Source organism: Bufo bufo, chromosome 5 (assembly GCF_905171765.1).
Source record: "Bufo bufo chromosome 5, aBufBuf1.1, whole genome shotgun sequence".
NCBI classification, from domain to species: domain Eukaryota; kingdom Metazoa; phylum Chordata; class Amphibia; order Anura; family Bufonidae; genus Bufo; species Bufo bufo.
In genome coordinates this window covers 42,097,223-42,109,283 of record NC_053393.1, presented here as the reverse complement: position 1 = coordinate 42,109,283, position 12,061 = coordinate 42,097,223, and the positions used below count along the sequence as shown (strand labels likewise).

The following is a 12,061-nucleotide window of genomic DNA, read 5'->3' as shown; positions in this document are numbered from 1 at the left end:
AAGTGAGCCACGCCTGTATTACACGTGCAATAAGCTTATATTACATTGCCAATTTTCGCAATCAAGAAAATAATGACTGGAGATCACGAATTATAGAATTTACAAATTTATGGCGAATATTAGGCCAAAAATTCTCAAAATATTGCAAAAACGAATATTGCCTATGCTGCTCATCACTAGTAAAAAGGAGCCCCTCACTCGCTCACATCTCCAACCTGAGTGGTGTCCTTGAAAGGATCTTGTAGGAGTTTTCTTGTATCTTTACGCACCTGGAAATATGTTTGTGGTTGCGTAAAAGTGATGCAATTTCGGGAGGGGGTGAGAATTTGGTTTGTAACTCTTTCCCATTCTCTGATGAAGTAAGGGATCGATGGGTTTTCCAGGGGAAGTGATTGTTTGTTTATGGTGGAAATTATTTTAGATGGTGTTTTCGTTTGTGTGCAGAGACGCTCAAATCAGTAGAGCCGTTGCTCCCAATTAAATAGCGGCGAATATGTTCACATAAATATTTGTGTTTCTCCTCTATTTAAGAAATGTTTAAGTCTGCCATTCTAGTGGCAGGGAGAAAGGCGCCCTCCTGGTCAAGGAGCTCGGTGAGGAGGATGTGTACTTTCTGAAGTGCAGGGTGAACTTTCCCAGACTTATACTCAGTTGGTGAAAAACAGTCTTTAAGTGTAGTTAGTGGGGAGGGGAATTTGGAGCATAAATCCCTGGTATGGTTCTCTTTCCATATTTTTATTGTAGCAGCGGGGAGTACTCCAATAGTTGAAGGTGATAATATTTTAGGAGCCTGAGTATTAAGTGCCTCAGGGGGTTAAGCCCTCCTCCAGGTGAATACAATCCTTGTGGCAGGGACGTCCAAGCCAATCTCCAATTCTACTTAGATCGATAGCCCGGTATGTTTTATGTAGGGAAGGAAAGCCAATTCCGCCTTTGTCAGAGGGGAGTTGGAGATTTTGCACGATATCCGTGGCTTGACTTTGTCCCAGATATAATTAGAGCAAATTTTTTAAAACTGTTGGAAGAATTTGTTGGGCAGAGCAATTGGGAGCACCTGTAGGAGTTATGTCGCCTTTGGTATAATCAGGGAGTTTAGTATATTTTTCCTGACAATCCATGAGAGAAATGTGGGTGACCATGATTGTATTATAGATGGTATAGAAGAGAGTAAAGGTTTATAATTTAGATCGTAAAGCTGTTCCAGATGTGTCGAGAGTTGGATATAGTTATCAGGCCATTCGTATGGGGAGTTATTTTTTATTTGTTTTGTACGTTCTGAGGGGATTGTGATGTTCAGAGCTTGAGATTTGCTAATGTTTACTTTAAAGTTTGAAACATCACCGAATATCTTTAAAAGTGCATCTAGTTTTGGAAAGGCTCCCTCCGGGTTTGAGATCAGTAAGAGAAGATCATCAGCGTAAGCTGCAATTTTGTATTCCTTATCTCCATGAATCAGACCTGTAATATCTTTATTTACGATCACCGCCGCGCGGTGATCGGAATAGAGTGCCTGCTGAAATCATTCAGCAGGCACTCTGTGACAATGCCGAGGGGGGTCCTGCGACCCCCCCGTATCGGCAATCGCTGCAAACCGCAGGTCAATTCAGACCGCAGGGATCAGAAACTTCAAAATGACATATCCTGTAATTTTTAACCCCCCACTTTGCAGCCCTCATTATTAGTTGCGTTAGGTCCGTAGGGACCGCTGTATGGAAGAGGTTAACAGGGAGGGAGCTCCCTCCCTCTCCCATCAGGGGCTGCTGTGCCGTTTCAGCCCCCGATTCTTGATGGGATCACAGAGGGAGGGGGCGCCCCTCCCTCCCCATCACCCGCTGCTCTGTTGTGGCAGCGAGTGATGGTTACCATGGCGACCGGACTCCTTCACAGGCTTCCGGCTTGTCATGGTAAGGCTAAGTCTGATCAGATTTCTGCTAAAGGCAGAAGTCTGATCAGACTAAGTGTAAAGTGAAAATACAGTACAGTACACTATATAGTGTACTGTATTGTATTATACAGACTTCAGACCCACTGGATCTTCAAGAACCAAGTGGGTCTGGGTCCAATTTGTTTTTTTTTAAGTGAAAAAAAAAAGTAAAAATAAAAAAAACACATTTATCACTGATTTAAAATAAAAAAAATAAAATGCACTACTCATGTTTGATATCACTGCAGCCGTAATTACCTGATCTATTAAACGGTCATGTTACTTTCCCCGCACGGTGAACGCCATTAAAAAATAAATATAAAAACTATGATGAAATTGAAATTTTGCCCACCTTACTTCCCCAAAAAGGTAATAAAAGTGATCAAAAAAGTTGTATGTACGCCAAAATGGTACCAATCAAATCGGCACCATATCCCACAAAAAACGAGCCCATACATGAGACAATCGCCAAAAAAGTAAAAAGAATATGGCTCTCAGACTATGGAGACCCTAAAACATGATTTTTTTTTCTAAAATGCGGTTATTGTGTTAAAGTAAAATAAATAAATAAAAATATACATATTAGGTATCGCCGCGTCCGTAATAACCTGCTCTATAAAAAATATCACATGACATAACCCCTCAGGTGAATACCATAAAAAAATACAAATAAAAACAGTGTAAAAAAAGCCATTTTTTGGCACCTTACATCACAAAAAGTGTAATAGCAAGCGATCAAAAAATCTTACGCACCCCAAAATAGTGCCAATCAAACCGTCATCTCATCCCTATAAAAATCATACCCTACCCAAGATAATTGCCCTAAAACTGAAAAAACTATGGCTCTCAGACTATGGATACACAAAAACATGATTTTTTTTTGTTTCAAAAATGAAATCATTGTGTAAAACTTACATAAATAAAAAAAGCTGACATATTAGGTATCGCTGTGTCCGTAATAACCTGCTCTATAAAAATATCACATGACCTAACCCCTCAGGTGAATACCATAAAAAAAAAAGGTGTCACCTTACATCACAAAAAGTGTAATAGCAAGCAATCAAAAAGTCATACACACCCCAAAATAGTGCCAATCAAACCATTATCTCATCCCGAAAAAAATGAGCCCCTACACAAGACAGTCGCCCAAAAGAAAAAAACTTTCAGAATGTGGAGACACTAAAGAATCATTTAAAAAATAAAAAAAATGCTTTGTCATGTAAAACTGAAACAACCAAAAAAAGTTGTCATATTTGGTATTGTCGCGTCTGTGACAACCTGCTCTATAAAAATACCACATGATCTAACCTGTTAGATGAATGTTGTAAATAACAAAAAATAAAAACAGTGCCACAACAGCTATTTCTTGTTACCTTGCCTCACAAAAAGTGTAATATAGAGCAACCAAAAATCATATGTACCCTAAATTAGTACCAACAAACCTGCCACCCTATCCCGTAGTTTCCAAAATGGGGTCACTTTTTTGGAGTTTTTACTCTAGGGGTGCATCAGGGGGGCTTCAAATGGGACATGGTGTCAAAAAACCAGTCCAGCAAAATCTGCCTTCTAAACACCGTATGGCATTCCTTTCCTTCTGCGCCCTGCCGTGTGCCCGTACAGTAGTTTACGACCACATATGGGGTGTTTCTGTAAACTACAGAATCAGGGCCATAAATATTGAGTTTTGTTTGGCTGTTAACCCTTGGTTTGTAACTGGAAAAAATGGATTCAAATAGAAAATCTGCCAAAAAAGTGAAAAATTTTAATTTTATCTCTATTTTCCATTAATTCTTGTGGAACACCTAAAGGGTTTAACAAAGTTTGTAAAATCAGTTTTGAATACCTTGAGGGGTGTAGTTTGTAAAATGGGGTCATTTTTGGGTGGTTTGTATTATGTAAGCCTTCAGACCTGAACTGGTCCTGAAAAAGTGGGTTTTAGAAATTTTCTGAAAAATTTCAAGATTTTGCTTCTAAACTTCTAAGCCTTCTAACGTCCCCCAAAAAATAAAATGGCATTCACAAAATGATCCAAACATGAAGTAGACATATGGGGAATGTAAAGTCATCACAATTTTTTGAGGTATTACTATGTATTATAGAAGTAGAGAAATCGAAATTTGTAAATTAGCAATTTTTTCCAAATTTTGGGTAAATTTTGCATTTTTTTAATAAATAATTTTATTTATTTTTTACTCCATTTTACCAGTGTCATGAAGTACAATATGTGACAAAAGATGTGACACTGGTCAGATTTGGCCTGGTCCTTAACCGCTTTACGTCCGCCCATAGGATATAAACGTCCTATGGGTGGACGTCTGTTTCTGAAAGCACGTTTTAGAACGTCCTTTCAGAAATAGCAGCTGCACGCTAATCGGGTTGCCCGCTGTCAGAAATAGCAGCTGCTGATCGGGTTGCCCGCTGTCAGTGACAGCAGGGCAACCCTAAGACAAGGCAGGGACAGTGCCCAGGTGTCCCTGCCTTCCGGATCGCTGCAGACACACACAGCGCTCACCGAGCGCTGTGTCTGCAGAGAAGGAAGCGCTGTGCGCTTCCTGTTCCGGCCCGGCGGTCATGTGATCGCCGTGACCGGAGAGTGCAGGAGCTGTGTGAGGTCTCTCAGAGACCTCGATCAGCCCTGCTGTGAGGCTGTACAGCGCTGGATTGCTGCTGTACAGCCTCTCTAGGGGTGTATTTGTCCTGTAACTGGGGCTACTATGTCAGCCCCAGTTACAGAAGAAATCAACAGTGAAAAAAAAAAAAAAAAAAAAAAAAAAAAAAAAAGTGAAGCAAATGTCCCCCAGAGGTCTTGTATGACCTTATGGGGGACGAAAAGTGTAAAATAAAAAAATAAAAATAAAAGGTTGAAAATAAAAAAAATAAAAAAAAGTTTCACATGTAAAAAAAAAAAAAGTCCCCAAGTAAGGAATGAAAAAAAAAGTTAAAAATAGAAAAAAAAAAAAAAAAAGTATACATATTAGGTATTGCCGCGTCCGTAAAAACCAGCTCTATAAAAATATCACATGACCTAACCCCTCGGGTGAACACCGTAAAAAAAAAAAAAAAAAAACTGTGTCAAAACAAGCAATTTTTGTCACCTTGCATCACAAAAGGTGCAACACCAAGTGATCAAAAACGCGTATGTCCCACAAAATAGTACCAATAAAACCGTCACCTCATCCCGCAAAAAATGAGCCCCTACATAAGAAAATCTCTCAAAAAATAAAAAAACTATAGCTCTCAGAACATGGACACATTAAAACATAATGTTTTTGTTTCAAAAATGCTATTATTGTGTAAAACTTTAATCTGCTCTATAAAAATGTTACTTGACTGAACCCCTCAGGTGAACGCTGTAAAAATAAATAAATAGAAACTGTGCTAAAACAACCAATTTTTTGGTCACCTTGCCCCATAAAGTGTTATAATGAATGATCAAAAAATCATATGTACCCAAAAATAGTACTAATAAAACTGGCACCTTATCCCCTAGTTTCCAAAATGGGTTCACTTCTTGGGAGTTTCTACTGTAAGGGTGCATCAGGGGGGCTTTAAATGGGACATGGCATCTAAAAACCATGTGGAGTTCCTTTCCTTCTTCGCCCTGCCGTGTGCCCATACAGCAGTTTATGACCACATGTGGGGTGTTTCTGTAAACCGCAGAATCTGGGTAATAAATATTGAGTTTTGTTTGGCTGTTAACCATCGATGTGTTAAAGAAAAAAATTGATTAAAATGGAAAATCTGCCAAAAAAGTGAAATTTAAAAATTTGATCTCCATTTTCCTTAATTCTTGTGGAACGCCTAAAGGGTTAACAAAGTTTGTAAAATCGGTTTTGAATACCTTGAGGGGTGTAGTTTCTACAATGGGGTCATTTATGGGGGTATCCACTATGTAGGCCCCACAAAGTGACTTCAGACCTGAACTGGTCCTTATAAAGTGGGTTTTGGCAATTTTCTTATAAATTTGAAGAATTGCTTCTAAACTTCTAAGCCTTCTAACGTCCTAAAAAAATAAAATGACGCCAACATAAAGTAGACATATGGGGAATGTTAAATAATACATATTTTATGAGGTATCACTTTCTGTTTTAAAAGCAGAGAAATTGAAATTTAGAAAATTGCGAATTTTTCAAATTTTTGGGTAAATTTGGGATTTTTTCATAAATAAAGGTGAAATATTTTGACTCAAATTTATGACTATCATGAAGTACAATGTGTCACGAGAAAACAATCTCTGAATGACTTGGATAAATAAAGGCGTTCCAAAGTTATTACCACATAAAGTGAGATAGGTCAGTTTTGCAAAATGTGGCCTGGTCAGGAAGGGGGCAAATGGCCCAGATGGCAAGTGGTTAAGGTGAAATATGGCCGTGTCCTTAAGGGGTTAAACTGTTCTGTGTCATAAAAAATGTCATCATTCATCAAAAACCAGCACCTCACTCTCAAGACATTTGCCACATTTTTTTATTCATCTCTCCTTGCTCCGGTATAAAGGTTTAGGATTAAGGCCATATGCACACGTATGATCTATACGAGTGTATTACTGTACAGCAGCGGCGGCATGAAGCGCACGGCGTCGTAGCAACCAATGGCGCCGTGCGCTCCTGCTCTGAACATGAATCCAGCCCGGCATACCACGGACCGCTCTCGGCCGCGGAACACGGCCGTGTGCATTCGGCCTTAAAATGGTGCTAGAATTGCTGGATGTCGTTGTGCCGATGAGACACTGGAATAACTGGATGTTACTCTATCGCAGGTCATCTACAAACTCCTTTCCACTACGCTGTTGAAAATGACCGCCTGAGGACGATGCCGGCCAGCTTCCTGCCACCTTCTCCTGTCAACAAAAAGGGTAAGAATCACGGAGGCAGGATATGGCGTCTGCCCAATAGCGGTCATGACGGTCGTAGCAGAATATACAGGTTGCAGTCTGACTGATTGCAATGGTCAACACCCTGATCATGGGCGCTAACTTTTTTATTTCTTGAGCTAACAAAATAATTTTTCTGCCTTTTTTCATGACACATAGGGCTTTCACTCATTTTTTTATTTGCAGTTCTTAACTGTAACTAGAGCTTACATAGGAGCCACAGTTACGGGGGAAGATAGCCTCCTGACATGGCATTAGTCCCTGGCAGAGCTGATTTGGGTTTGCAAAGCCCCAGCAGCTCTGCCATGCTTGTGGCACCTGATCACCTGATCGGCAGGTCTGATAGAGGAAGCCATATTGCTGCTCAGTGTACACAACATAACGACATACTGTTCACTGAGTGCTATGTAGAGTTTTAAAGGGGGTGGCCGATCTCATACATTGGAGACATATTGCTAGAACATTTCCCCAATGTCTGATAGGCACGGGTCCCTAGGATCCCCACATACCCCTAGAATGAAGCCTGCAAAGTGAAGGAGAGCGGACTGTGCATGCGCAGCAACCTTCCATAAATTTCGATGGGACTGCCATATTTCTATCAGCCCCATAGAAGTGAACGGAGCGGCGGACGCACTTGTGCGGTGCACTTCCAATTCGCTTCTATGGGACTTCTGAAAATAGGCGAGTCACGCTGTTCAACTATTTTCAGCACTCCCATAGAAATGAATGGAAGGCAGCCACGCATAGACGGTCCGCTCTCTCTTCACTTTGAGGGGTCCGTTTTAGACATATGTGCGAGTACCACCTCTGGGATAGCGATTTGTCTCCAATCTATGAGATAGGCCAACCCCTCTAAAACTCCTGCAATCATGTATGGGCAGGCTGGGTGAATGAGGTGAAGATAGATGTGATTTACTTCCGTCTTCTCTGTTGAAATCGACATAATCAGGACCTATGCCGCCCACCATGAGTGAGAAGTGTATGAACCTGTATGCAGCGAGTGCCCTACCAATGTGCGGGATTTAGGCAGATGCCCCAATGTGGAGCATACATACCACAACACTTTCTAATGGTATCAGTGACGAATAGCTGACACTGTTGTCTCTTGCATTTGTGGGCTGTAGGTGTCCTGCTCCTGGGAGATGCATACAACATGAGGCATCCACTGACTGGTGGAGGAATGAGCGTGGTCCTGAATGATGTGAAGATTTGGAGACAACTCCTTCAGGATCTGCCAGATCTCAGCGAACACTCACAAGTACTGAAGGTGCGAAACACTGACATTTGTAAAGAGGACATGTAATTCTCTCCTAGCGTGAAGACTCTCAGAAGGGGGTTGTCCTGTTTATCCCCCCGCAAAGGATGGTGGGTAATCTCTTAGCAATCCTAGCAACGTTTGAGACTAGGGAGATGGTCTGATGTCATAAGTGGCCAACAGGAGTCTTCTTTTAGTCCTTGAAGAGGATCATGCGAATGTATATAGGCTCCCAGAATCCTTCACGCAATGTTCCCTCTCAATTGCTGAATGCTCATTCAGGCCTGCTAGCCTAAAATGTCTTGCACAACCCTCCCGACATGTTTTTTTCGACTGAGCGGCTTTGTCAGGGGATAGTGGGTTGTAGCTCTACAATCTGCTATCCCCTGACAAAGCCGTTATATTAATACTCACCCTTATTGGACAGCCTCAATCAGGTATTCTTTACAAACAGAACCAGTCAATTACTGTTAGAAATAGAGCCAACAGTGACGCATGTAACGAGTTATATGGGGCTTGTGTAGTAACACTGTCTCCCCAATGTAAACACCCAAACTCTGAGCAGGCATCATACCGTAGGCTGCTACAGGATTAAGCTAGCTCTTTAGGGATAGCATCCACGCAATTCTATCCCCTCATTTCACTGAGTTTAGTGCCCGAAGAGGCCAGCTGAGTGGGAATAATTTGGTCTGACTGACCTTCAGATCCTTGAAAATCTGTTTCATTCACCTGACTGGGGCTTGCAGAAATCCATGTGCTTGCTGCCCTTTTGAAATGAAGGGAACGGATTTTCAATTCTGGAAAATTCTGCAACAAAATCTAAATCCGCAGCGTGTAAAGGCACCCTTACTGTAAATTTTGAAAATCAAAACTTGCATCTTTTTTATGCCAGAAAACTGGCGCATAATAACGTCTCCCCATAGTGCATATGAACGCGGCCTAATATGGGCCGGAGCAGCAGTCACATTTTAAATGCCAATGGGATAGGAAAGCATCTTGTCCCATTTTTTGGGTAGATACTGTATACAGATTTTACCCAGGGCCTTATTGCAGAAATGTGAATAAGCCCTAAGGCTGGGTTCACACCTGCGGCTGTTTTCTTCCTCTGCAGCTGAACCAAACCGATGACAAGTCAACCATTGCTTGCAGTGACATCTTGTGTCCTTATGCTTTTCAGGCCAAGCAGCAGTTCTACTGGTCAAGGAAGAAGTCGCATTCCTTCGTAGTGAATGTTCTGGCCCAGGCTCTGTACGAGCTCTTCGCTGCTACTGATGGTGAGTGGGAACTGTAATAAGACTGATGTGATGGGAACAGAGACGGCCATTGTTCTCTGGATGAGGCGGAAGAGAAGACAAATCCGATTAACTGGTGGACAATGTCTGACAGTTCTGTACCATAGACTTGGTTAATGCATTCCTGTAATATGCAGTTGTTTTCTTCTCAGACTCCTTGCACCAGCTGAGACGAGCCTGCTTCAACTACTTCAAACTTGGAGGAGAATGTGTCGCCGGCCCCATAGGACTTCTGTCTGTGTAAGTAGCCACATTCTGTCCCCCAACTTCCACGCCTATACTTTGCAAGCAAACGTGGCATGGGGGCTTGTCAGTAAGAGTGTATTAGAGTGGACTGCAACCTGTGTTTGCCCAGCAAAATGGGAGTTGTAGTTATAGAGCTACAGGATTGTATTTTCTGAACAGCTGGGGAGCCAGAGGCTGCCAGGACACGGTGGGAGTTGTAATTTCAGCGCAGTAATATCTCTGCATCAGGAGGGGGCCACAACAGCTTCCTGCTATCTATTAAAGGGGTTTTCCAGAAATTAAAGGGGTTATCCAACACTTATAATGCCCTCCAAAATGCCCAGGCACCTCATACAGGTTATATTATACTTACCCCGCTCCCCGGCACCCGCATCGCTCCTGATGCCTGCACTGCCGCTGCTGCATCTCCCCGTTGTGCAGATCAAAACATCCGGCAACGGGGTGGGGGGGAGGAGTAGCCAATAGCTGAGCACCCCGTTGCGACAGGGAGATTCAGCAGTGACTGTATGAGGTGCCTGGGCGTTTTGGGGGGCATTATAGGGTTTAGTTAACTCCTTTAATGACCTGTCCTCAGAAGATCGTTGAAGGTCCGATTCTCAGCACCCCTACCAACCAGGGGCAAACGGACGAGCACTGTGGCCTCCACCATGCATGGTATAGCGGCTGTGCTTGGTATTGCGGTTCCGTCCCATTCACTTTTATTGGACCGAGCCGCACAAAGGTCATGTGACTGATGAACGGGATGTCACAGGCCAAGGGGTCTCTTCAAACAGCTTGGTGCGGGAGTTAGACCCCCACTGATCCTGAGGATACATCATCAATAGTTAAATCCTAGAAAATCCATTTAAATTGCATGTAAGAGACAGAACAAATGAGTGATTTAGTTCACAGTAACCGGGAGATACAAGGGGTAATCTACATTGATCTGTTGGAGATCATTGGGTCCACATACTGTTCTTCCACAAGGGTCCTCTGCTGCATCCGGCACTACAACTCCCAGCATGCAAACATGCTTGGCTGTTATTCTAACTCTGGGAATGAAGCACTCTGGGAGTTGTAGTTTCTGAACAGCTGGAGTGCCGGATGTTGCTGATCCCTGGCCTCCATGTAAAATACATCGGGTTGCAATGGTCAAGAAAACCTTGTATATTACTGACCTCCAGTCCCTCTCCCTGCAGATTGTCCCCCAAGCCCATGCTACTTATCGGACATTTCTTCGCTGTGGCCTTTTACGCCGTCTACTACTGCTTCAAGTCAGAGCCCTGGTTGACCAAACCGCGCGCCCTGCTCCGAAGCAGCGCCATCCTCTACAGAGCGTGTGCCGTCATCTTCCCTCTCATATACTCAGAGATGAAGTATTTGGTTTACTAAATCCAGACGCTGAACAGTTAAACCACGCCACAGAGGGCACAAAATAGGCAAAGAGGCTCATGGCGGCGCCACCACAGACTATCTGGTCCATAATGATCCTAATCTACACAAGAATGATTGCAAAGTATGGCATGATGACTTCTGCAAGTGCACTCACGAGTCGAGGTGCAAAGGGATGTATTATCCGAATCCTTAAAGAACCTCAGATGCCTTCGTGCGCATTGATACACATATGAAATCTACTGCGGAGGACCAATGATTGGACATAAGCGAACGTGAAGAACTCTGGAGCCATCTTCACTGGATACCGCATCCTTGTAGTCTTCATGGACGGATAATTCCCCTTCCTTTAAATGCGTTGCACTTTCATCAGATTCATTCTTTATTTATTCCTAAACTGTGGATAGAAGAAATGAGTTGGGAATATTTTAGACTCCCAGAAGTGCAGCCTTATATAACCACTGTTCTAACGTCCAGGGGCCAAACGCCTCCGACATGCCTGTAATCTTCCAATTTGTTCTAGGTTTAATACTGGGCAGTGAAACAACGCATTTCGTCCTCTGCGGCAGTTGAGATTTGCAGCATTCACCTGAGCCAATGCTGAGTATTGGACGGAGATGTAAATGACTCATTTGCAGAGAATATGTCGCCCATGGTTCCATCATCTTGGTGTAATGACATTAAGGCCCCGATCATCAAGGCCGTCATGTGCTGCTGGAGGCGGCGGATTGATATCTATCTGGAGTCTGGTCGTAAAAACGAAGACTGCGACTAAAGAGTCACAAATGCATCGAAAAGTCACAACTTTTCTACACCAAAAAGAGGCATGGGGGTATGATAAATCCCCCCCCCCCCCAAATGTTTGACAGCGGCAGAGATGAAAAGCTCTCCATTGAAGATCTCAGCGGTCTATATGCAATTATTTTTGTACAGTATACAGTATAATACACACGTATTGTGGAAGTGCTTTGTTTTTATATTTTATATTATGGAAATTTCTATGAGAAAAGAAAAGCGAACCTGCAATTTAACAGAGATGTTAATTTTACCAATTAAAATAGTTTTATTTGCCGTCTTGGCAGATGTTTGGGGACGTGTGGGGC

The 12,061-nt window shown here is 42.6% G+C and overlaps 1 protein-coding gene across 2 annotated transcripts in view; it reads left to right on the top strand.

The window, feature by feature from the left end:
* The window catches only part of SQLE (squalene epoxidase), a 35,904-nt gene extending 24,087 nt beyond the window's left edge, over window positions 1-11,817 (top strand). The window contains exons 8-12 of one of the 2 annotated variants that reach the window (XM_040431676.1): window positions 6,681-6,776; window positions 7,919-8,061; window positions 9,227-9,323; window positions 9,494-9,581; window positions 10,766-11,817. In XM_040431676.1, the coding sequence (XP_040287610.1) occupies window positions 6,681-6,776; window positions 7,919-8,061; window positions 9,227-9,323; window positions 9,494-9,581; window positions 10,766-10,958 (617 nt within the window). In that variant the 3' untranslated portion in view covers window positions 10,959-11,817. The remainder of the gene's footprint in view (window positions 1-6,680; window positions 6,777-7,918; window positions 8,062-9,226; window positions 9,324-9,493; window positions 9,582-10,765) is intronic. The other variant, XM_040431675.1, reaches the window with a different exon arrangement.
* The last annotated feature ends 244 nt before the right edge of the window (window positions 11,818-12,061 follow it).